We start from the raw sequence: 18,696 nt of genomic DNA on the forward strand, positions 1-18,696 counted from the left end.
ACTACATTGGACTGATCTATTACATTTTTACATTAGGAGTTAGTTAGGTGTTTGAATTGATATTAAAAATTCTATAACTTTGTTTTTCGTTGACATTGAGTCTTATCGTGACCTTATAATCTTAGTTTTTTATGTTTCCTTTTTACAACCCATGAATACACACAGACATGGAGTCCATGCTAACTAGCGAGTCTACTCAATGTCTTGCCCGTCTATATCAACCCGCATCCACCCATGAGGGGAGTGACTAGTTAGGATCCCGTACCCATCATATAGTACATTATTATTTATCCTATCTCATTAACATCCAAGCCTCACCGTAATATCTCTACATCCTTCCCTGTCTCCCCTAATATACGCCGCGCCTGCTCGACAAAAGCCTCCACCATAACAGGCGCAACCTTATCCGCCACAGCGGCGCTCACAGCCATATATAACGGGTTCGCGAACTGGTACTTGATACTAAGCCGGACGTCGCTCCAATCATGCTGGAACCGATCGGCGCGCGTCGCTTCTGTGGCTGGTAGTACCGTCCATCGAGTTACCAGACTCTCGAATACTCCGTTATTAGGCTGTGACGAGGATAGTGGTCCGGGGTCGGTTAAGCTATGTTGGCGTAGTTCTGCTGCTGGGATCTCGGAATATGCGTTTCCGCTTATGGCTTCTACGATGCCGCTGGAAGGGACGCAGAATACCCGGCTGGTGTAGGTTTCTTCGAAACCGCCCCAGCCGGCGGTTAAGTCGGCGCGGGTTGGCCAGCGGCGGTTGTGGAAATGGGTTGATTGTGAGGGGGTTGGGGGGGTCCAGTGCGTTATGCGTGAGATCTTGCAGTAGGGGAGGAAACGCTTGTAGCTGTCGATGTCGGCGATTAGGTCGTAGAGGCGTTCGTGGTTGTAGGGGAGACGCCGGGCTGCGGTTAGAGTTTGCGGGGTTGAGGTTAGGAATGTGCGGCGGGTTTGGTGGATGTGTAAATGGTTTGGTCGGGGTTTGGACCTTGAGATGAGGCGTGCGGTTTGGGTGAAGGTGCGTGGTGTCGACATCGGAGAGGTATGGGCTTGGTTGTCCGGGCGGTTCGAGGAAGGTTGCGAAATAGGTAACGAAGAGGAGATTGTGAGTTTAGCGAATGTCTATAACAGTCCCATTCTAACCCCCCAACCAATCTATTTTTCTAAGCCCCTGTACAATTAAAAAAGAAAATTGAAGCTGCTATACGGCAAGAACTTGCGATGATTCGCATATGTACTGTGTATACGGGCTGAAAAATGACGTCTAGGTTCCGAGGTCCAGCCACAAGCCTAATTCAGATTATCGATAAGGAATAACCCCACTATCTAGGCCAGCCACGCTTGTTCTCACTTTAAATTTTCAACTAATTTTTTCGTCCTGCCCAATTTTCTATTCTTTGTCAATTCGGTTTTCTTGAGCTCCAGGATTAACACCCAATTCCTAGGATGCCAACGAACGAACAACCCCGGTGACAAACACATAGCCTAGTGAAGGGCTTCGATTTACAGGCATTGTCCTGCAATATTTCACAATGGCTTCTGTCGCACCTAATCCCGCCGCGTCGCCGGAAGAGGAGCTGTTAACCAAGACACCGGCATTGACTGTTCAAGAAGCCGCAACATCAGCCGAGTTGCCTCCCCACCGGAGCCATGATCCGCAGTTCAACATGAAGAGAACGGATCCCTTCCAATTCGGTTCGCGTTATCTCCAAGAAAGTGACGACGTCTTCGAGTTCAACGCGTGGGATCATGTGGAGACTGACGACACGTACAAGGAGTACGCTGAGCAGCAATATGCCATGCAGCGAGAGTCGCCAGTCTCCGACTTTGATAAACGTAAGTCCCAGAATTCCTTTATTATTTACAGTGTTATGATGATACCCCATTTATGCATAGTTCATCTGAATTTTCTTGATGACCAACTTACCATCAATTCTTTCGCTCCCATCTGACGCACCTTTCTATTAAATACAAATATTGTTATCTTTAATAGATATCTTTGCTAACAAGCATGGCTTACAGGCAGGTTCAATTCCGATCCCGCAAAGTGGTGGAATCTATTCTACAAGAATAACACTGCCAATTTCTTCAAGAACCGTAAATGGTTGCAACAGGAATTCCCTATACTCGATAAGGTTACCGCAGAAGATGCTGGCCCGGTTACATTGCTGGAAGTAGGCGCCGGTGCCGGCAACACTGCGTTTCCTATACTAGCCAGCAACAAAAACCCCAAGCTGAAAGTGCATGCTTGTGACTTCTCCAAGAAGGCCGTTGAAGTGATGCGTAGTCACGAAGAGTATAACACCGACTTCATGCAAGCCGATGTATGGGACGCCGCTAGTAATGATCTCCCTCCGGGTCTCGAGGAGGGCAGTGTAGATGTTGTCCTTATGATTTTCATATTCTCGGCCCTATCCCCAATACAATGGGAACAAGCTGTACGAAACATCTATCGAGTACTCAAGCCAGGCGGTGAAGTATGCTTCCGCGACTATGGCAGAGGTGATCTAGCACAGGTTCGGTTCAAGGGGGGTCGGTACCTGGCAGAGAACTTCTACATTCGGGGTGACGGTACGCGAGTCTATTTCTTTGAGAAGAATGAACTTGCCCAGATATGGGCTGGAGCTTCTACGGCTCCTGAAGATGAAGTAGAGGCTGAAGATACTACGAAGGAGGTTACAGAGTCAGAAGCGAAGCAACCCTTATTTGATGTTGAAGAGCTTGGAGTTGATAGACGAATGCTCGTAAATAGAGCGCGGCGGTTAAAGATGTACCGCTGCTGGATACAAGGTCGTTTTAGAAAGAAATAGACACTGTTTCCAGAATTTAATTGCTACTGCAATGTGATGCCATGCTTCGCTTTCTAGTGCTACGACCATGAACCGTAAAACAAATATTTGCTCACGCACCCAGTACTTCAACGAGTCGCTTCCTTTCATCATCCCCAAACTCCACACTACTCAAGAAGCCATTGATGCCTCCATACTTAGTCCTCAAATGGTCCTCAAGCCGCTCTACGAAGTCCGGAGGCGTGCTCGCCCACTCGGCTGAAAGTCCGATCTCCCGGATTTCTACTAGCCGTGACTCTTGCTCGACTTTGAGACCTTCTTGGGAAAGTAGGTAGTCGTGTGCGATGGCGTCAGTAGGTACGCCGAGAGTCATAAGAGCCAAGGCGATGATTAGACCCGTGCGGTCTTTGCCTTGCGTGCAGTGCACAAGAACTGGGGGTGAGGAAGGGGTTGTTAGGGTGCGTAGGGCCTAGAATGTTATTAATTTGGTGTAGGGCAATGAGGCTTCAGGATGGGGATTCACCTCAACAATTTCAGGTCCAGAGGCGTCCATTGTACTGAGACTCAGACCCACGAGACCTAATGGCTGCATGACTTCACGGCCGAGAAGGCTGACGGCTTGCATGCGGTACCCGAGGATGAAGAGGAAGATTAACTTGCTGTGTTACCATCCATCCTATTAGTTTCCTCTGGAAACAATTCCCGCAGTCTGTCCTAGTATGCGAACGAACTCACAAGTAATTCCACCATGACAACTGACTCAACAAAAACCTCTCAAACCGTCGCCCCGTCACCTGTACCTCGCGGTAACGCAAGCCGGGGATCTGGACGGGCTCCGCGAACGCTGCATTTGTCTGCAGTACTGCAGGGGTCTTGGATCGATCTGCTTGCCGCTTTTGCGCTTGCTTGATGTGCTCTGTCCTACAGCGGAGTTAGTTCACTCCGGTTGGCGTTGGTGGTGAGGTAGGTGGCGTACTTGGACCGGAGATCTACGATTGTTTTGACCCCGAGCTCTTCTTTGAGCTTCTTGCGGTCGGCGGGGGATGCATCGTCTGTGATGGGGGTTAGCTCTGGTAAGAGAAGTTTGAAGTATTTTTACTTACCTGGTCGCGCAGAACGGTATAAGACGCTTTCTTGAAGTAGTCTATGCCAATGTTGAAGCTTCATTCAGCGATGATCGTAAAACATTGCGATATGTTATAGCAGGAATTTACCTACCTTCGGCCGAGATAATCATTCACGGTTTTGCCGACATCACGGAAGTTAATGATATTGTCAAAAGCGACAGACATATTTTCCCTTTTATGATATTTTTTATGTTTGTAAGTTGAGAGATGAATTGGTTTACTCATTAATTTATTTATTCATTTGTTCCTTCATACTAATTGGCTTAAATCTGGAAAACGGTCGGCACTCGGTCTCCATTTGTCCTCCCACACATCCTTGAACCCTTTACCGCCTTCCACGATGTATCGATATCGCGCCTCTGGATCTATGTATATGCTAAAGCTGACGCCAGCTTTTATGAAATCTCGCATCAGCTTAGCTGGTGGTCGCCATTGATAATCTGGATGACCAACACCTCTTTTCTCGTCAAAATTGGGAATAGTTTCCCTCGTAGTTCCTTCGATATAAGGTGCAAACGGACTCTGTGTCGTTGTCGCCAGCCTAATTCTTTCTAGCTTGGGTGCGAGTTCTCCTTTAGGATTTTCATTCTTCTCCCTTGCTATCATCCCTAGCAGTTCGAATAACCACCGGGATTCCCTAGCCCCGGGAACCACGAAATCGTTCAATTCCGGGCCATCGTAATGCACCTCCAGCTCCTCTAAACTCATAGGGAAATTCTCCCATACTGATATTGGACTATACGCGAGTTGGGTATATAGTAATATGTGGCTGATGGATAAACTTTTCAACTTGGTGCACTCGGGGAAATTGATTAGGCCGTCCCAGATTTGGACTGGTGAGCACTCAATCGTGGTATAAACAATCTTTTCCAGAGAATCGGCTTGGTTCGTAACTGCTTGGCTTACACTTCCGAACGTACTCGAATCATACCAAAATTCCTTCAAAGCTTTCGGATATCTCAGGACATAGCTTAAACCGTCATCGTCGGGCGTGCATGCCACAAGCCTCAGAACCTGCACCGTGGATGTGCCTAAGCGATCCTTATAATCATAATGCCGATTATAAAAGTCGTCGCGATCCCAACCATGAAGGCATATCGTGTGGATGTTAGGTAGCCAAAACACATCCAACATCCCCCTTGAAACGTGTGGGTCTTCCGCCGCGTAAATACTGACAGACCTTATGTAAGTCGACAAATGATTGTATTGTTGTAAGGACTTTAAGAATAAATCAGTGGATGTAGAGAGGCTAAAAAGAGGAATATGGCGATATAGGGTTCCGAGTGTGACATTGTAAAACCGACGGCAAGTCGATGCTAAGGCATTGAGCGTAAAAGATCGTTCGGACGCGATCCAGTCAGCTTGCTCTATTATCCGAGTCCAGAGAAAGAATGGGAGGCCTGTTTTTATAGAAGCGTTTAATGGCGGTGGTATTGGTCGTAGGTAGGAAATTATCTCGAGTAGAATTTCATCCGACAGACTGAGAATATTGACCACCATTGCTCCGGCTCTCACGGGTTTCTCTTCTTTTTCCTCTTCTCGGCATTCCCTAAGTTGGCCTTTGGTGCTTACGCCACCGAAGTTAGTGTAGGTGTTGTAGAGGAGTTGGCGGATGAGTAGATGTATACACATACTAGATTAGGTAGTTGTAATTGTTTGCTATTTCCATTAACGCGTAGTTAAATTTATATCCGGCATTTAATGCGCATGTTTTACGTTTTACGTGCCCGTCGCGCCTCCCCTCAATCGATCAATCCCCGCAAAATCCTACCTTGATTCCTCAACAACTCGATCAATTTCCTTTTTCGGTAGATAACAAACCTTACTTCAGCCTCAGTATCGATACGATATTAAGCTTGCACGTAATTTTACTTGATATTTGAAATGGAAACGTATAATACGATCTAGTTCTTGACTTAAACTTTCACATTTGTATTTGTGGTTCTACTCTCTTCCCTCCGTTAATCTCAACCCAAGTCAACACCATCTTAGAACAACCTATACTTGGTTTACAAAACCATCTAATTGAATAACTCGGCCTTGCGTTTCTGTAGCAGATGGTAATACTGTTGCAAATCCATAGATGCCGTAGGTTGTCTCTCACCCTCGAAATTACCCTGTCCACGACCATCAAAATGAAGTTTCCATGCTATTAAGAAAACAATTAGTACCTCAAAACAGGATAAGCCTACGATGGCGAAGAAAGTGAAACTTACTACTGGCATCAAACCCAAGGTAAGACCAACTATCATTGAGATATGCCTTCTCAGAGCCGACTTGGATCGTTTTGACCTCACCCATTTGGCCCGGTGCGGGGCGCAATTGCTTGAGATCTGCCACGAGCTTCACAAGTCCAGTCATAAAAGCGCGCGCCACATCCCTAGCGATGCACTCATGTTGGCCATGGCTAAAAGATGTCACGGCGTCCGTCTGGCGGTACGGGTCAAATTCATCGGCATGAGGGACCTCGGATGGATTGCGACCGGCCTCACCCTTTGGTTCGGTTAGCAATCTGAGACATACCTAGGAAGTATCTCAAGAACTTACCAGCATCATAACTACGAGGTTCCCAGGCTCAACTTGCTTGCCTTCAAGCTCAGTCGGTTGTGTCGCGACACGCACATTACGCTGAGAACTCGTCAGACGTTGAGCTTCGGCGACATATGCATGAAGTACGGCATCGTCTCCATTCTGCGCAAGCGTTTGGACTTCAGACCAAACAGATGCATTTTCGGGGCGGAGGAAGAACTCCATAACCTCATAGAACTAAGAACACATTAGCAAAAGACCACCTAAAATAGGTTCACGGTGTAAAGTTGTAGTGAGCAATGACTTACTGCAGTAACCGGCACCCCGATGCCCCCAAACGCCGTAAGCCACAATGTATCAACGACTTTCTCCGCGGAGTTACCCTGCGCCAGCAGCTCCTCAACAAGTTTGTATCCGCATGAACGCAGCGAGTTCTTCTTAATATCGCCCTTCCGGGTGAGCACACTAGAAATCGACGAAACAATACCAAATCCCAGGCCCCGGCTAATCGCAACCTCATCAACGAGCTTCCGCGTCGAATCAATAATCGCCTTAGCGCCCTCCTGCGCACGACGGCGCCGGGTCCACGACTGCGCGGGATCATTATTATTCACGCCCCAAATTCGGATATCCAGCAAATGCGCATACAACTCCGCAGCACCCAATGTTCCACTAGGATTCTCATCGGTGCGCAGATCAAAGTAAAACAAATCCGCAAGTAACTGCGCGTTCAGCGGAATAGCTACATCACGGATTAAATCAATCTGATTCAACCCCTTCTTAAGCGTAAACGTCTCTTTCTCAATCAACTGCGAGCCCACACGTTGCACAAACTCATGCACTGCGTCGTGCAGATGCGGGATCTTGCGTATGACTTTCAACATATTAGCGCGATCTTCAAAATTCCGCTCCTCATCCCCTGCAAGCATGAACCAGCCCAGGTCTTTCTTCCCCGGGAACAAGGAATTAATGGGTTGGAGCCAAGGAACGACGAATTGCTTCGGTTGACTGAGAGCTTGCTTGATGGCTTCGCTTGTGAACACAACGACGGCTTTACGGGGTGGTTGTGGGTCATCGAGGGTGTATTGGTCGATGGTGCCGATTTCTCGCGCGATGGCCTCGTTTGCTTTTTTGGTGTAGAAAGGTTGCATTACGGCTACGGAGTTATACGGGAACCACCCAGGAAGACCGCGTTGGATGAGCTTGTACATCATCGATCCGCCTAGTGTCTTGTAATCTTGCTGCACTTCATTGTAGCCCCAACTTGTTAAGTTGGAGACTGTGTAGTCGAGGGTGTTGAACCTATCCGAACGCACGAGCGTCACGGCATCAGACAGCACGGCGCGTCCAACAGAGTAAGTCGGACTTATACCACAACCTGTATTGCGAATGGGTTTGATATTCTCAATCATCAGGCCTGGGTACAGCTCTACCATATCAGGGTCTGTGTAAAGCTTTTCAAGGATGTTCGCGATATCTGGGTCTGCGTTGATGTCGTTGAATGTGTCGTATCTTTTGAGTCCGAAGAACTCGCGGAATTCATTCAGCGATGCGACTTGCCATTTTCGGGCTTGGTTGATACCTAGCACCTCGACGATCTTGAGAGCCTTCGGAATAGTGCGGGCGCCGAAAGTGCCAGCGGGATCTTCCATGGCATCCTTAAGGATACGTACGAGATCCTCGTCTTTGAATGTACCATTCGCCTGGCGCTCTAGGCCATCGAAGGTGCGGACGCTAGGGTCCTTGGGAATGTTTTGCTCGAAAGTGAGCAAAGCCTGGCCGAGCTCTGTCCAGCTGACGTTCTCTAAATCTTCGGCTTTGCGCCCTGGGAATAGCTTCAGGAAGAAATCGTTGATCCAGCGTTCGTCTTTCTTGGAGATACAAGAATGGAATCGGTATAGTAGGTTGAATTCAACGCTAACTTGATTTCCAACACCACGAGGTACCCCTTCGCCGTCAAATTGTTTGTCAATCTCGACTCGCGGGTCCAGTGTCCAATCACTATCCGAGTGATGTGTGTTGGTGATAGCCCGGAGGTAGTCGTGTAAGCAAATATTAACGTAAAGTCCGCCGACGATGAGGCGGGCTGTGTTGAAGAGGTCGTGGTCTTGTTTAGCAACAGCGCGAGCCCTATCCTCTGGGCTGGCATTAGGTGAGCATACCAGAGTGAAGCGACCGTTCTCATTTATTTTCAATAAGATGTCACAGACGTAGTCGTGGAAGCGATTGTAAAGGACTAGCATGACATTGACACCTGCAGGCTGTCCGAGCAATCGCTTCTCGTGGAAGGTGTCTGGCTTTAGTTTACCCTCCTTCATGGTGCGGATCTCTAGCTGATCTTTGAGAGAAGAGCCGTATAGCGGTGCGAGGTCGAGATATGACGATGTGTCGGATTTGTTCATGTCTGTACGGTTCGTGCGGAAGATATCGTGGATGATAATAGATGCATGGTAGAAGAACATAGATGAGATCCCGGCGGGGTTCTCTTGGAAGTAACCATCATCGCGAGCCATCAAAAGATCAAAGAGCAGACCTGGATCAGGCTTGACGCCGTGAAGGCGTTTGGTGTTCCTAACCGTCTTAGCGTAAGGAGCACCAGCTCGTCCTAAGTTGGGCTCGAGGGGGTTGTTGAAACTCCCATCGGGTGTTCGGTAGTGATGTAAGCCATCAGGGGCCTGTGGGACGTGTTCGCGAAGAATGACATCGCTGTCAGGAGCCTTGAACTCGATCACATCGTAGTGTTTGGTGTTGGGGTTGTGTGGGGCGGTAGACCCTTGAGGATCGACGATTTCGTACTTGACGTCGCCGCCGACGTAGCTCAGGGGTGGATGCTGAAGGTTATCCCAGAGGGTATCGATGAGTTTATTGGTGAGTTGAGTCCGTGTATTCGAGGTAGACGGAAGGGAGGTAAGGATGCCGATCAGAAGTTCGGTGGTGCTATAACCTGTCAGAAATACTCCACCCCAGGCTGTTCTTGTCACTCACCCCTTCTTATCATCCAAGGGTTGCCCCTTTTGCAATAATTCTTTAACGAGACCTGCGATTTCAGTAGGAGAAGCTTCGCTTCGAAGGCCAGTATAATCTTTCAAGAGGTCTGTCGCGATCTTTACAGGATCGGAAAAGAAATTGGTAGATTCCTTTTCGACATCTCCGTACGATTCGCCGGCTTGAAACTTCTCATAAAAGGAAGACATATTCAATCCTATTAAAAAACGTCTTACCTAGAAATGAGACGAAACAAGGCATGCACACATATGAAATCTAGCCGTAGTATAATCAAATCTTACATTTATATGGGAGATGCCATCTTCTGTTGTCCGTCCCTATCGAACCACCTATCGAGGGACATACTGTTGCTCTCCCATTTGCTTCCCCCTGACTGGCGGAATTAGTCACGCGGGTGATCCCCATGATAGGTTCAGATCTGCAGTCGTCGCTAAAGCAATCTCGGTGTATTTCAGCTCTCAGCCATTGCTGTGATAATACAGCCACAATAAGTGTCAAGCTGAAAATATATAAAAGTTTCGATGAAAAGGGTAGATGCCTTTGAGTATAGCCAGTTGATCAAACGCGATAGGTCCATCCGGCAATTACTCTCACGTCGGCGACTAAAGAATTTGCATGGCGCTGATACGGTGAGTGATTGACGTCCCATTCGCCAAGAGTTTAATTGATGCAGACGGCCCGCGCCCGCAGCCCGGCTGCCAAAAGGGGATAGGAAAGAGGTCATCACGTAGTCCACCATTGGCTGATAATGTATACCCCATGGTAGAGATGCTCTCCTGCACATGTTGTCACGTTCCACTGCAGCCTATAAATGAAGTCCTATATACTGCTTATTTAGCGGAGTAATTGTGGCTTGCCCTATTATAGCTGGGGCTGCTATGGAGATCGCTCTGTCCGGCACATATGATGACTGCCGCGTCTGTCCTGTGCCCGGTAATTAGTTAAGGATGCGGAGCTTTGACTGGAGCTGTATAATTTGTGGCTACCTGAACGTCCTAAACGGGAATATGAGTGCTGAGAAAATGCAGCCTCAATATAATATTGCTGTGCATGGACCCTCCAAGTCGTTGGGCGGCCATCATCTTCAACATTAACGCCATATAGACAATCGGAGCAATTGTGCTTCATTCTGACATAGTAAGATATGGTGGTAAGCGAAAGGATGAAAGTATAGAGTCCGATTGACATGCTCCTCGCGGTTATGCCGACATTGGCAGAATCGGGGGACAGGTGGTGGTAGTTACCTCGGTGGTATGCCGAAATGTTGATAAATTAAGATGTCGAATTCTCAGGGGCGCTTCTCATACCCATAGCTTAGTTTGTAATAACCAAGGCACCTTTTCTTCGTCAGTGTATACCATTCATCTTTATCGCAAGCATGCCGTACGTCCATAGCATGCATGAGACAGAGACTAGCATCTCTACAATCGTTGGGGGAACCAGACAAGCTCCAGAACCCAAGAAACTCATCCTCTGTTTCGATGGTACTGGTAATACGTTCACAGGGTCCAATGCCGATACCAATGTGGTCAAGATCTTGAACAATCTCGATCGCAATGACCCTAACCAATACCATTATTACCAAAGTAAGTGTCTTCCCTATCGTCAGGTCCTATCCCTCTTACATGTTCGTTAGCCGGCATCGGTACGTATGATATCAACGAGACGTCCGTAAATAAGACATGGTTCGGTGAGATGCGGAGCACCATCTCGCAGGTAATCGACCAAGGCATCGGAACTACATTTGATGCGCATGTTATGGCCGGTTACCGGTTTCTGATGCGATACTATGATCCCGTGAGTAATCTCTTTAATGCCACGAAGGATGTTGCTGCTAATTAATACTGCTCGAAGGGCGACAAGATATACATGTTCGGATTTAGTCGTGGCGCTTTCACGGCCAAGTTCCTAGCACGTATGATTAACACTGTGGGACTACTTTGTAAAGGGAACGAGGAAATGGTTCTCTTCGCATACCGCCTATACCAACGTTACCTCGCAGGCGAGACCGACAATTTCAAGAAAGGCACCGCGAAGACCGCCACAGATGAACACGAACACGAAACAGATCCGCTGCTGAACCACAAGGATGGTATGTACCATATGCATCATAGGCATAGATATGAAGTAGCGAGAGATGAAATCACGGCTTTCAGCAACACATTCTGCCGAAAGGAACAAACCATCCATTGTGGGAAGGTCGAAGAGACCAATATCAAGGTCTACTTTCTTGGTATCTGGGATTGTGTAAACTCGGTCGCAGTCTTAGAGCGAAAGACGCCCGTGCCAGTACCGGTACGTGGTACTGCACATTTTGTCCGGCACGCCGTCGCCGTTGACGAACGTCGCGTCAAGTTCAAGGCTGCCCTCCTCGCTCAAGACATTCGCGCATCTTCGCATGTCCACGAGGACATCAAAGAAGTTTGGTTCCCGGGCTGTCATGGCGATGTGGGTGGTGGCTGGCCCGCTGCTGTTGATAACCCTCTTGATAACAGGGAGCACATGACAATCTGGCAACATATTAAGAACTTCTGGACGACGCGTAAGGCCAAGGTGCCGAGCAAAAACGTGGGAACCGATCCATTTCAGATGAGTGATATCCCACTAGCATGGATGATACGAGAAGTCGAACTCGTAGGTCAGCAAGATCCCTCAGCGGCAGTCAAATGGTGTCAAAGCGTCCATGGCTTTAAACAACGATTCAATGAGCAGAAGAATAAGAGTCAGGCGCTTAAGGGATTTATGCATGACTCGCTCCGATTCGGATACGGGACAGGTTTCTTTACTGTGCTGCTTTGGAAATTCCTGGGTAAGTACTTTGCTTTTTTTCAACCAACCCGCATACTCCGGGTTCATATCGGAGATCCTGTCGGTGCTGACTCGGATAGAATATTTCCCGTTCATAACTCGATGGGAATTGGACCACGAACACAATGAGTGGTTTCATGTCCGATTCCCGCTCAACGCGGCTAACACGCGTGACATCCCGCCTGATGCGGTACTGCACGAGTCGCTTCTTTGGAGGTTGCGTAATGATAAGTCTTACCAGCCTCGTAATAATCACGGCGGACCATTGCCGCCTTGCTTAACTCCGGAAGTCAAAGTCGAACCTATTGATGATACGGAAAGACTAGATGTAACAGAGCATGATGGACATGGTCATAAAACGTTTAAGATCGTGAAGTCGAATCCTAGCGGGGAGAATTGAGGCCGGGCTAGATCGAAGGGTGAGATTACATTGTGCAGGAAGAAGAAAAATGATATATCGTTCCACTGTGCTGGGCAGCTGATTAACGTACGGAAGTCCGAAGTGTAAAAGATCGGATATAAATCGGACGGAAGCAATGTTCCTACTTAATTACCATTTCAAAACTAGATAGTCTTTGTTTTATCGATAATTCAAGTTATTTAAGTTGTTTCGGGTAGATATCACAACTTAGATGCGCACTAAGTGAGAAAAAGCAAGCAAGCATCAATTGATGTACCTGACGAAAGGTACTTACTGTCGAACAATGACGTAATGGTCTGTTGCTTACCTTGCAGCATCTTCCAAAGCCACAGAACGATGATGAACACAATGATGAATCAACAATGAAATCGAGCTACCTTGGCTACACAAAGATGAGCTTCTATTGCCGCAAAACAATTCGTCTTCTATCCTGTTTCATCCCTACCTAGAAACTGCTTTTCTAACTTACCCACCTTTTTATATATTCTTATACTTATACGCTCTTATACTACTACATCTACATATATCACTTACATTACATACGTGCATACAATTAGATGGATCGACTTACTTTATTCGCCGTCGTAAAAAAAGATGAACTATTCCTAGATAGTTAATTGCGTACCGTCTTAACTCATCATCGCTACATCATCCCACCCTCAACGATACCACCACCTATTATAACTATTATAATTATAACTTACTGTTTTTACCGTTGTCTCTCTTCACCTTAACTCACCTCGAAAGAAACCCACCTTACCTTACCCAATCAATCATTTTAAATATCAGATCTCGACCTCTCGTTGCATTTTATCCCCAACCGTGCGTGGCATCCTATGCCGATCCTCCATACGAAGACCAGGGACTGCTGAATACGGTGCATACACGTACATCTCCAGCATTTCCAGCATTTCCAGCTGAGTTCCTCACCATCCTCAGCCACACAAACCATGGCCACTACAGCCAATGAGACCCAGACACAGACGAATTTGGGACGACGGCAACCCGATGACGACACAAATAAATCGACGAGTAAGCTCCATGCCGCGAAGGCGCAGTTATTATTTTTATTCTCAATGTCATAACTTTAACTTCTCTTTTTATTTCCTAATTAATTAAATTTATTATTATATCCGTTGCATTTGCCTCTTTTATAACTAACACACATTCCTTTGCTAGTGCACTCAGGTAGGCTTATCTACGCCAAACCTCAAGACCTTCCGAGCTTTCCGTCTATTGGCCTTTCCGAAAAAGGATCCGCAGCAAGTGCAGCAGCAGCATTGGGTTGGGTATCCAATACTGCGCCGGAGCTGTGGAGGCCAGATAGATCTGCTCCCGCTTCCGCTGCCGCCGTCATGGCCAAAGACTACAAACTGGGGCCCGCCTGGGAACCCGTACCTAGTCAGAATGGGGTCAAGGCAGCGCTTCTCGCGTCGCAATCTGCTATGAATGCGACTAGGGCTGAAAAATCGACGACGTCGGATCCTGTGTTTTCAGCTGCCAATATGGCGTTTAAATCAGACCGCAACATACCCCGTACAGCGCAAACGGGGTCGCTGGAGCGCCAGAGATCGTTACTTGCTGCAAGGGGCGCTATGGCAAATCGGCAACGAGCTAAATCGTCCCCGGTTCCAAAGGAATCGTATCCGGACGAAGCAAATGCAGCCGCCAATGCTTTAAGCGCCGCGACTCGAGCTCACAGGCCGTCGGCTGTGAGGTCACCGACTTCCAGCGACGTGAGTGAAAAGGCGGGGTCTCTGCCGTATACAAATATGAACAGGCAGATGTATACATCTCGGCCACCAGTTCACCCCGAAGTCGACGAGCAGAAAAGAGCGGATGTTCTACACGCCTCGGCTCTGGCTATGGCTAAGAAAATGTATAATCAACAGCAAAAGATGATCGACGCGAAAAAGGCACATGATAGTGCACTTGCTTCTCAAGATAACGCAGATGCTTTAAGTAGCGTTAGTGACGATGCACAACCTATACAACTTACTACTCTACAAGATGCAGCCTACAAACAAGCACAAGCACGTTTGGCTAAGATGCACGAAGAGCATTTCAAGAACCGGGAATACCAGGAATATTACGGAGCTAGTCCGCTGTCGCGGCGTTTTTCGATCAGAGGCAAGCTCAGGAAGCGAGCCTCCAGCGACGGTGACGTTATTGAAGACCGCAGACGATCACAACAGATTCGGCAGCAAATGTCTCTATTTTCTAACAAACTCTCTGAAGTTGACGATAAAAAGCGACAAATAGACCAGGAAGTACTATTAGCCGCGGCGCAGAGAAATGTGCACGAGCGTTTAAAGGGAATTGATGAGAAGATATCCGCTGAAACTGGGATGGTTCCACCGTCTACTCTGACACAGTGGGAATTGAAAGCACACACTATGGCACAATCTAGGAGTGAGCAACGCGCTGGTCAAAGACATAGTAAAGTTGATATTGGCGCTGGAAAATTCATGGATCAGGACGATATCGATGCGATCGCGGCGGCTAGGGTTAAACCTGTTCTGGACGAAATCAACGAAAAGGCGGAGGAAGAATATGCTAGGCAGACGGAATTACGTCTTGAGATGGAAAAAAAGAAAGAAGAGGAGGAAGTTGAGAAAGCCCGGCAAAGGGAGATCCAGGAGATAAATAGGAAGCTTAAGGGTTTGTTGCCTCCAGGTTTTTATACGATTTTTTTTTCTAACATATTTCTAGAGCAAGATAAGCAGGAGCAGAGGGAAAGGAGAGCTGAAGAGAAGCAGGAAGCCAAACTCAGAAAAGAAGAGGACAGGGCAGCCAAGGAAGAGCAAAAGAACGAAGCTAAAGCGAGAAAGGAGGAGGATAAGTTTGCTAAAGCGGAACAAAAGCGACTTGCGAAAGCTGAGAAGAGAAGGTCTACGAATGAACGACTCCCGGAGAATCAAGAGGAGCTAGAAGCTACTGGTGCAACTGTCATTCTGAATACGGCGGGACAACCGGTAAATGTTCCTGCACCGGAAATTCAAAGAGTTCCTACCGAGGATGCCGATGATGGAAATGCGAATAGGGAGCCTGGATCATCGGGCGAAGGAGTGTCAAAAGGTGGCGTCAAGACCTGGTTCAAGAACCGCTTCTCCCGAGGCACCAAGCCGTCCGACGATGAGAAATCTAAGGATAAATCCGTCGGGCGGAGCTTCATCGGCGGCGCGGCTCTAACCGGGGCTGATAGCTCGGCTAGTGTTGATAATCGTAGCGCGAGTGTGCGTGCCGTGGCCATGGCGGGCAGAGAACACGAGCAAGAGCGATCGTCTACTCATAGGCCTACGCATATTCTCTCAGAAGAGTGTTCATATGATGATGGAGTGGTGCGTAGAATGAGTAGCAGTGATAGCGATGATGAGCTATACTATCGTGATGACGACGACGGCGGGGATAGGGATCAACCGAGGACGGCGTTGACGCCGCCGAGGCCATTTAGGGATCGTTCGTCTATGATCAGTCAGAGCCCGAGTCGGGATTCTAAGTTCGTCGAGATGGTGTAAGATCACATATGTTTTTTACGGTTATGGTGGTTGACGGTTGGTATTATTTGCGTCTGGACTACCTCTCAACGTACTTTGGCGGACAATTGGACGTGGTCCAATTTCTTGATACTCACTGAAGGCGTTTAGGGTTAGGGTTATTGGTTAGGCGGATAAGACAGAAATATGACCGCAAGGAAGGATAGGGAGGGCATTGGTTTCTTTTCAATTGGATCATTGTATTGATCTCGGATCTTAGCCCGGCGTTTGTGCTGGTGGAAGTTTTGAGGTTATTGGGGTTGCGGGTTTTGAGTGAGTGAGGATGCGATAGTACGGTCAATACCCTATTCTCTTCTAGGAGGCAAAAGTGATTCGATTTTCAATTTTTTTCCATCGATGTTTGAGTTGCGGCCCCAAAGTAGACTATACTTTATACTTAGCATATCATGTCTCCGAAAATATGGTTATCGCGACTTGCGTCGGTGCGAAATATCTCGAAGTGGCATTGAATTAGATTTAAGCTTACTACGCCCTAACTGCGGCATGGCGCGGCACAGCACAGCATATCTAATGTTGATCTTAGAGTTTACTTTCCCATTAGCGACATAAAATGAACCTTTGAAAATTGTGTTGTATCTCTATCCAAATTCATGGGTCCTACCTAGGTAATTAGTTCGAGCTAATGTCTATTCCTATTCCTATTTATGCCAAAAAGCAATCACAACCGAACTCCGTGAGCATATTGCTCCCTCCGTTCCAAGGTATTTTTAATACAGGGAATCATGACCACCTCCGGTATTTGCCGTTATCACCAAGAACCCGCCGCCTTCCATATGGTATAATTCATTAAATCATCCCCAAGAGCTAATTTCTAAATTATTGATCCTTTAAAAATCTCTTTGGTCGGTTCTGACCTTCTGATTCGTACCGTTGCGACCGTTATGACCGTCCGTTAATGTTCGCTGACTCTCTTCGGTATCTCGCGCTTGGGGAAGTACACCGGGGTGTGTCGCGAAATAAGTCTCCTCCATCTGACGCGCATTATTCGGGTGGGCGGAGTAGACGTTTCCCCGGGTCGCGACGGCGGGGTATAGATCGATCACGAAGGAGAAGATGTAAAAGGAGAAAACGAAGGCGATGATCCATTCCAGAATCGCAGCAGCATTGTACAGTTGCTTAAAGTTGGTGGCCGCGAAACCGATGGCGAGGAGCAGCTCAACAATTACGAAGATCAATTTCACCCAGAAGGAGATACGTAATACGCGGTGCTGACGGTTCTCTGCGGAGGGGGTTTGTTAGGGTCGTTTCTTAACACACCGAGACGAGACGGAGAGCACTTACTGTGGCCAAGACGCTGGTACTCCCAACATATGAAAATGGCAGATAACAGGTAACCAGCAATGAAAAGTAGGAGGAAGATGTCGTGCAACCTAGGGTATCGCAAAGTATCGAATCCGGACAAACAGCCCAGACCAATGGTTCCTACGAAGGCGAAGAATATGCAAAGCGCGCTCAGAACTTTTTCGCCGGTAGAGGTATTGGGCACCAACCGGCCCCGGTGCCGTAATAAGCGGTCGGATCCGAAGGAAAGATCGAGGAATACTGTGGTTATGATGCAACCTGCAACGAACAATGGTTTGAGTTCGGATGCGCCTACATCTGATATGTATGCGATCGTCTGGTTTCCTTGCATAGAGGCGTATTTCACTCGGTGAGTATCCACGTTCCAATGTATTAGAAGTCCCAGTAATGTGCCCAGCCACATGAGGCCGGAAATTATGGGAAATATCTATGCGATCAACGACAGTTAGCTATGCGCGAATGCAATTGGGAAATTACTGAAGCTGTATTTGCTTACCCAATACGATAGATACCGCATGGTGATGTATTTTTGCGTGTAATAGGTACTTTTACTCTAATGACGGAGGTAATAAATAAAAACCTATGTGAAACAATAGAAACGAATGGAGGGTACAATATTATAAAGAAAAAAAGATAGAGACACAAAAGCCACAAGGATGACGAATCGCTAGTTGAAAAATGTAGTAGCACGCGTAAGTGTATAAGTTGAAAGAAGAAAGATCACGTTGTTTTTATTTAATGGGTGATGGTGATGAAGCAGGCCTTGTGAGTGAATCAAGCCTCAAAAGGGGATCGACTTATAATGACTTCATCCACCAAACAAGATCTTTTTATCTCGGGTAACAGGGTGCTATCAATTGTCCGGGACCTACGGGACAAGAAACTACAAAACTACAAAACTACAAAAAGTCGGAGTTAGACGGTGGAAATGAATGAATTCGTCATTGGCGCGAGACAACATTTTACATTTTGAGGCTGGCTGTGCTTGTGCTGCATCCATCCGCCATCCAACCGTTCATCCGTTCCATTTGAATCTAATAAAATCTATCAATCCTTAACTCAACCAATACAAACGATAAATACATACATGTTAGTGCGTATATTTACGTATTAATACGTATTAATATATCTGCTGACTCGACTCGGCCCCCC

The 18,696-nt window shown here is 47.3% G+C and overlaps 8 protein-coding genes across 8 annotated transcripts; 3 read left to right on the forward strand and 5 right to left on the reverse strand.

The window, feature by feature from the left end:
• Positions 1–80: 80 nt before the first annotated feature.
• Positions 81–1,238, reverse strand: F4822DRAFT_395853 (uncharacterized protein). Its single transcript, XM_051457466.1, has one exon. The coding sequence runs from the start codon at positions 1,038–1,040 to the stop codon at positions 315–317; it is 726 nt and encodes a 241-aa protein (XP_051316950.1). The 5' UTR covers positions 1,041–1,238; the 3' UTR covers positions 81–314.
• A 161-nt stretch (positions 1,239–1,399) lies between these two features.
• On the forward strand, positions 1,400–2,979 carry F4822DRAFT_395858 (methyltransferase). The gene is made up of 2 exons (XM_051457467.1): positions 1,400–1,841; positions 2,028–2,979. The coding sequence occupies exons 1-2, from the start codon at positions 1,538–1,540 to the stop codon at positions 2,813–2,815; spliced, it is 1,092 nt and encodes a 363-aa protein (XP_051316951.1). The 5' UTR covers positions 1,400–1,537; the 3' UTR covers positions 2,816–2,979.
• F4822DRAFT_442270 (tyrosine/serine protein phosphatase) lies at positions 2,907–4,121 on the reverse strand (the record flags this gene model as incomplete). Its single annotated transcript, XM_051462974.1, has 6 exons — positions 4,013–4,121; positions 3,898–3,938; positions 3,771–3,846; positions 3,530–3,715; positions 3,318–3,453; positions 2,907–3,263 (listed from the first exon to the last, which is right to left on the reverse strand). Exons 1-6 carry the CDS (start codon positions 4,084–4,086, stop codon positions 2,907–2,909), a joined length of 870 nt encoding a protein of 289 aa, XP_051316952.1. The 5' UTR covers positions 4,087–4,121.
• On the reverse strand, positions 3,847–5,677 carry F4822DRAFT_176925 (uncharacterized protein). Its single transcript, XM_051453353.1, has one exon. The coding sequence runs from the start codon at positions 5,551–5,553 to the stop codon at positions 4,171–4,173; it is 1,383 nt and encodes a 460-aa protein (XP_051316953.1). The 5' UTR covers positions 5,554–5,677; the 3' UTR covers positions 3,847–4,170.
• A 98-nt stretch (positions 5,678–5,775) lies between these two features.
• On the reverse strand, positions 5,776–9,775 carry F4822DRAFT_176949 (heme peroxidase). Its single transcript, XM_051453354.1, has 4 exons — positions 9,436–9,775; positions 6,759–9,387; positions 6,469–6,687; positions 5,776–6,414 (listed from the first exon to the last, which is right to left on the reverse strand). Exons 1-4 carry the CDS (start codon positions 9,642–9,644, stop codon positions 6,094–6,096), a joined length of 3,378 nt encoding a protein of 1,125 aa, XP_051316954.1. The 5' UTR covers positions 9,645–9,775; the 3' UTR covers positions 5,776–6,093.
• Positions 9,776–10,537: 762 nt separating this feature from the next.
• F4822DRAFT_176966 (uncharacterized protein) lies at positions 10,538–12,869 on the forward strand. Its single transcript, XM_051453355.1, has 4 exons — positions 10,538–11,042; positions 11,093–11,253; positions 11,311–12,265; positions 12,345–12,869. Exons 1-4 carry the CDS (start codon positions 10,835–10,837, stop codon positions 12,662–12,664), a joined length of 1,644 nt encoding a protein of 547 aa, XP_051316955.1. The 5' UTR covers positions 10,538–10,834; the 3' UTR covers positions 12,665–12,869.
• An 825-nt stretch (positions 12,870–13,694) lies between these two features.
• F4822DRAFT_395876 (uncharacterized protein) lies at positions 13,695–16,767 on the forward strand. The gene is made up of 2 exons (XM_051457468.1): positions 13,695–15,346; positions 15,398–16,767. Exons 1-2 carry the CDS (start codon positions 14,041–14,043, stop codon positions 16,201–16,203), a joined length of 2,112 nt encoding a protein of 703 aa, XP_051316956.1. The 5' UTR covers positions 13,695–14,040; the 3' UTR covers positions 16,204–16,767.
• A 283-nt stretch (positions 16,768–17,050) lies between these two features.
• On the reverse strand, positions 17,051–18,362 carry F4822DRAFT_176985 (Frag1/DRAM/Sfk1 family-domain-containing protein). Its single transcript, XM_051453356.1, has 3 exons — positions 18,041–18,362; positions 17,524–17,971; positions 17,051–17,461 (listed from the first exon to the last, which is right to left on the reverse strand). The coding sequence occupies exons 1-3, from the start codon at positions 18,059–18,061 to the stop codon at positions 17,070–17,072; spliced, it is 861 nt and encodes a 286-aa protein (XP_051316957.1). The 5' UTR covers positions 18,062–18,362; the 3' UTR covers positions 17,051–17,069.
• Between the last annotated feature and the right edge of the window lie 334 nt (positions 18,363–18,696).

Source organism: Hypoxylon trugodes (genome assembly GCF_022578975.1).
Source record: "Hypoxylon trugodes strain CBS 135444 unplaced genomic scaffold F4822scaffold_3, whole genome shotgun sequence".
Lineage (NCBI taxonomy): Eukaryota > Fungi > Ascomycota > Sordariomycetes > Xylariales > Hypoxylaceae > Hypoxylon > Hypoxylon trugodes.

Bases quoted from the DNA above. Each gene is read 5' to 3' on its own strand.
- F4822DRAFT_395858 (XM_051457467.1), top strand. From the start codon at position 1,538: ATGGCTTCTGTCGCACCTAATCCCGCCGCGTCGCCGGAAGAGGAGCTG. The intron at 1,842-2,027 runs GTAAGTCCCAGA...CATGGCTTACAG, and splicing joins AGTCTCCGACTTTGATAAAC to GCAGGTTCAATTCCGATCCC.
- F4822DRAFT_176949 (XM_051453354.1), bottom strand. From the start codon at position 9,644: ATGTCTTCCTTTTATGAGAAGTTTCAAGCCGGCGAATCGTACGGAGAT. The intron at 9,388-9,435 runs GTGAGTGACAAG...GACAGGTTATAG, and splicing joins CCCTTGGATGATAAGAAGGG to CACCACCGAACTTCTGATCG. The intron at 6,688-6,758 runs GTAAGTCATTGC...ATGTGTTCTTAG, and splicing joins TCGGGGTGCCGGTTACTGCA to TTCTATGAGGTTATGGAGTT.
- F4822DRAFT_176925 (XM_051453353.1), bottom strand. From the start codon at position 5,553: ATGTGTATACATCTACTCATCCGCCAACTCCTCTACAACACCTACACT.
- F4822DRAFT_395853 (XM_051457466.1), bottom strand. From the start codon at position 1,040: ATGTCGACACCACGCACCTTCACCCAAACCGCACGCCTCATCTCAAGG.
- F4822DRAFT_176966 (XM_051453355.1), top strand. From the start codon at position 10,835: ATGCCGTACGTCCATAGCATGCATGAGACAGAGACTAGCATCTCTACA. The intron at 11,043-11,092 runs GTAAGTGTCTTC...CATGTTCGTTAG, and splicing joins CCAATACCATTATTACCAAA to CCGGCATCGGTACGTATGAT. The intron at 11,254-11,310 runs GTGAGTAATCTC...TACTGCTCGAAG, and splicing joins TGATGCGATACTATGATCCC to GGCGACAAGATATACATGTT.
- F4822DRAFT_395876 (XM_051457468.1), top strand. From the start codon at position 14,041: ATGGCCAAAGACTACAAACTGGGGCCCGCCTGGGAACCCGTACCTAGT. The intron at 15,347-15,397 runs GTTTGTTGCCTC...ACATATTTCTAG, and splicing joins GATAAATAGGAAGCTTAAGG to AGCAAGATAAGCAGGAGCAG.
- F4822DRAFT_176985 (XM_051453356.1), bottom strand. From the start codon at position 18,061: ATGCGGTATCTATCGTATTGG. The intron at 17,972-18,040 runs GTAAGCAAATAC...TTGATCGCATAG, and splicing joins TGCGGTATCTATCGTATTGG to ATATTTCCCATAATTTCCGG. The intron at 17,462-17,523 runs GTAAGTGCTCTC...CCCCCTCCGCAG, and splicing joins GTACCAGCGTCTTGGCCACA to AGAACCGTCAGCACCGCGTA.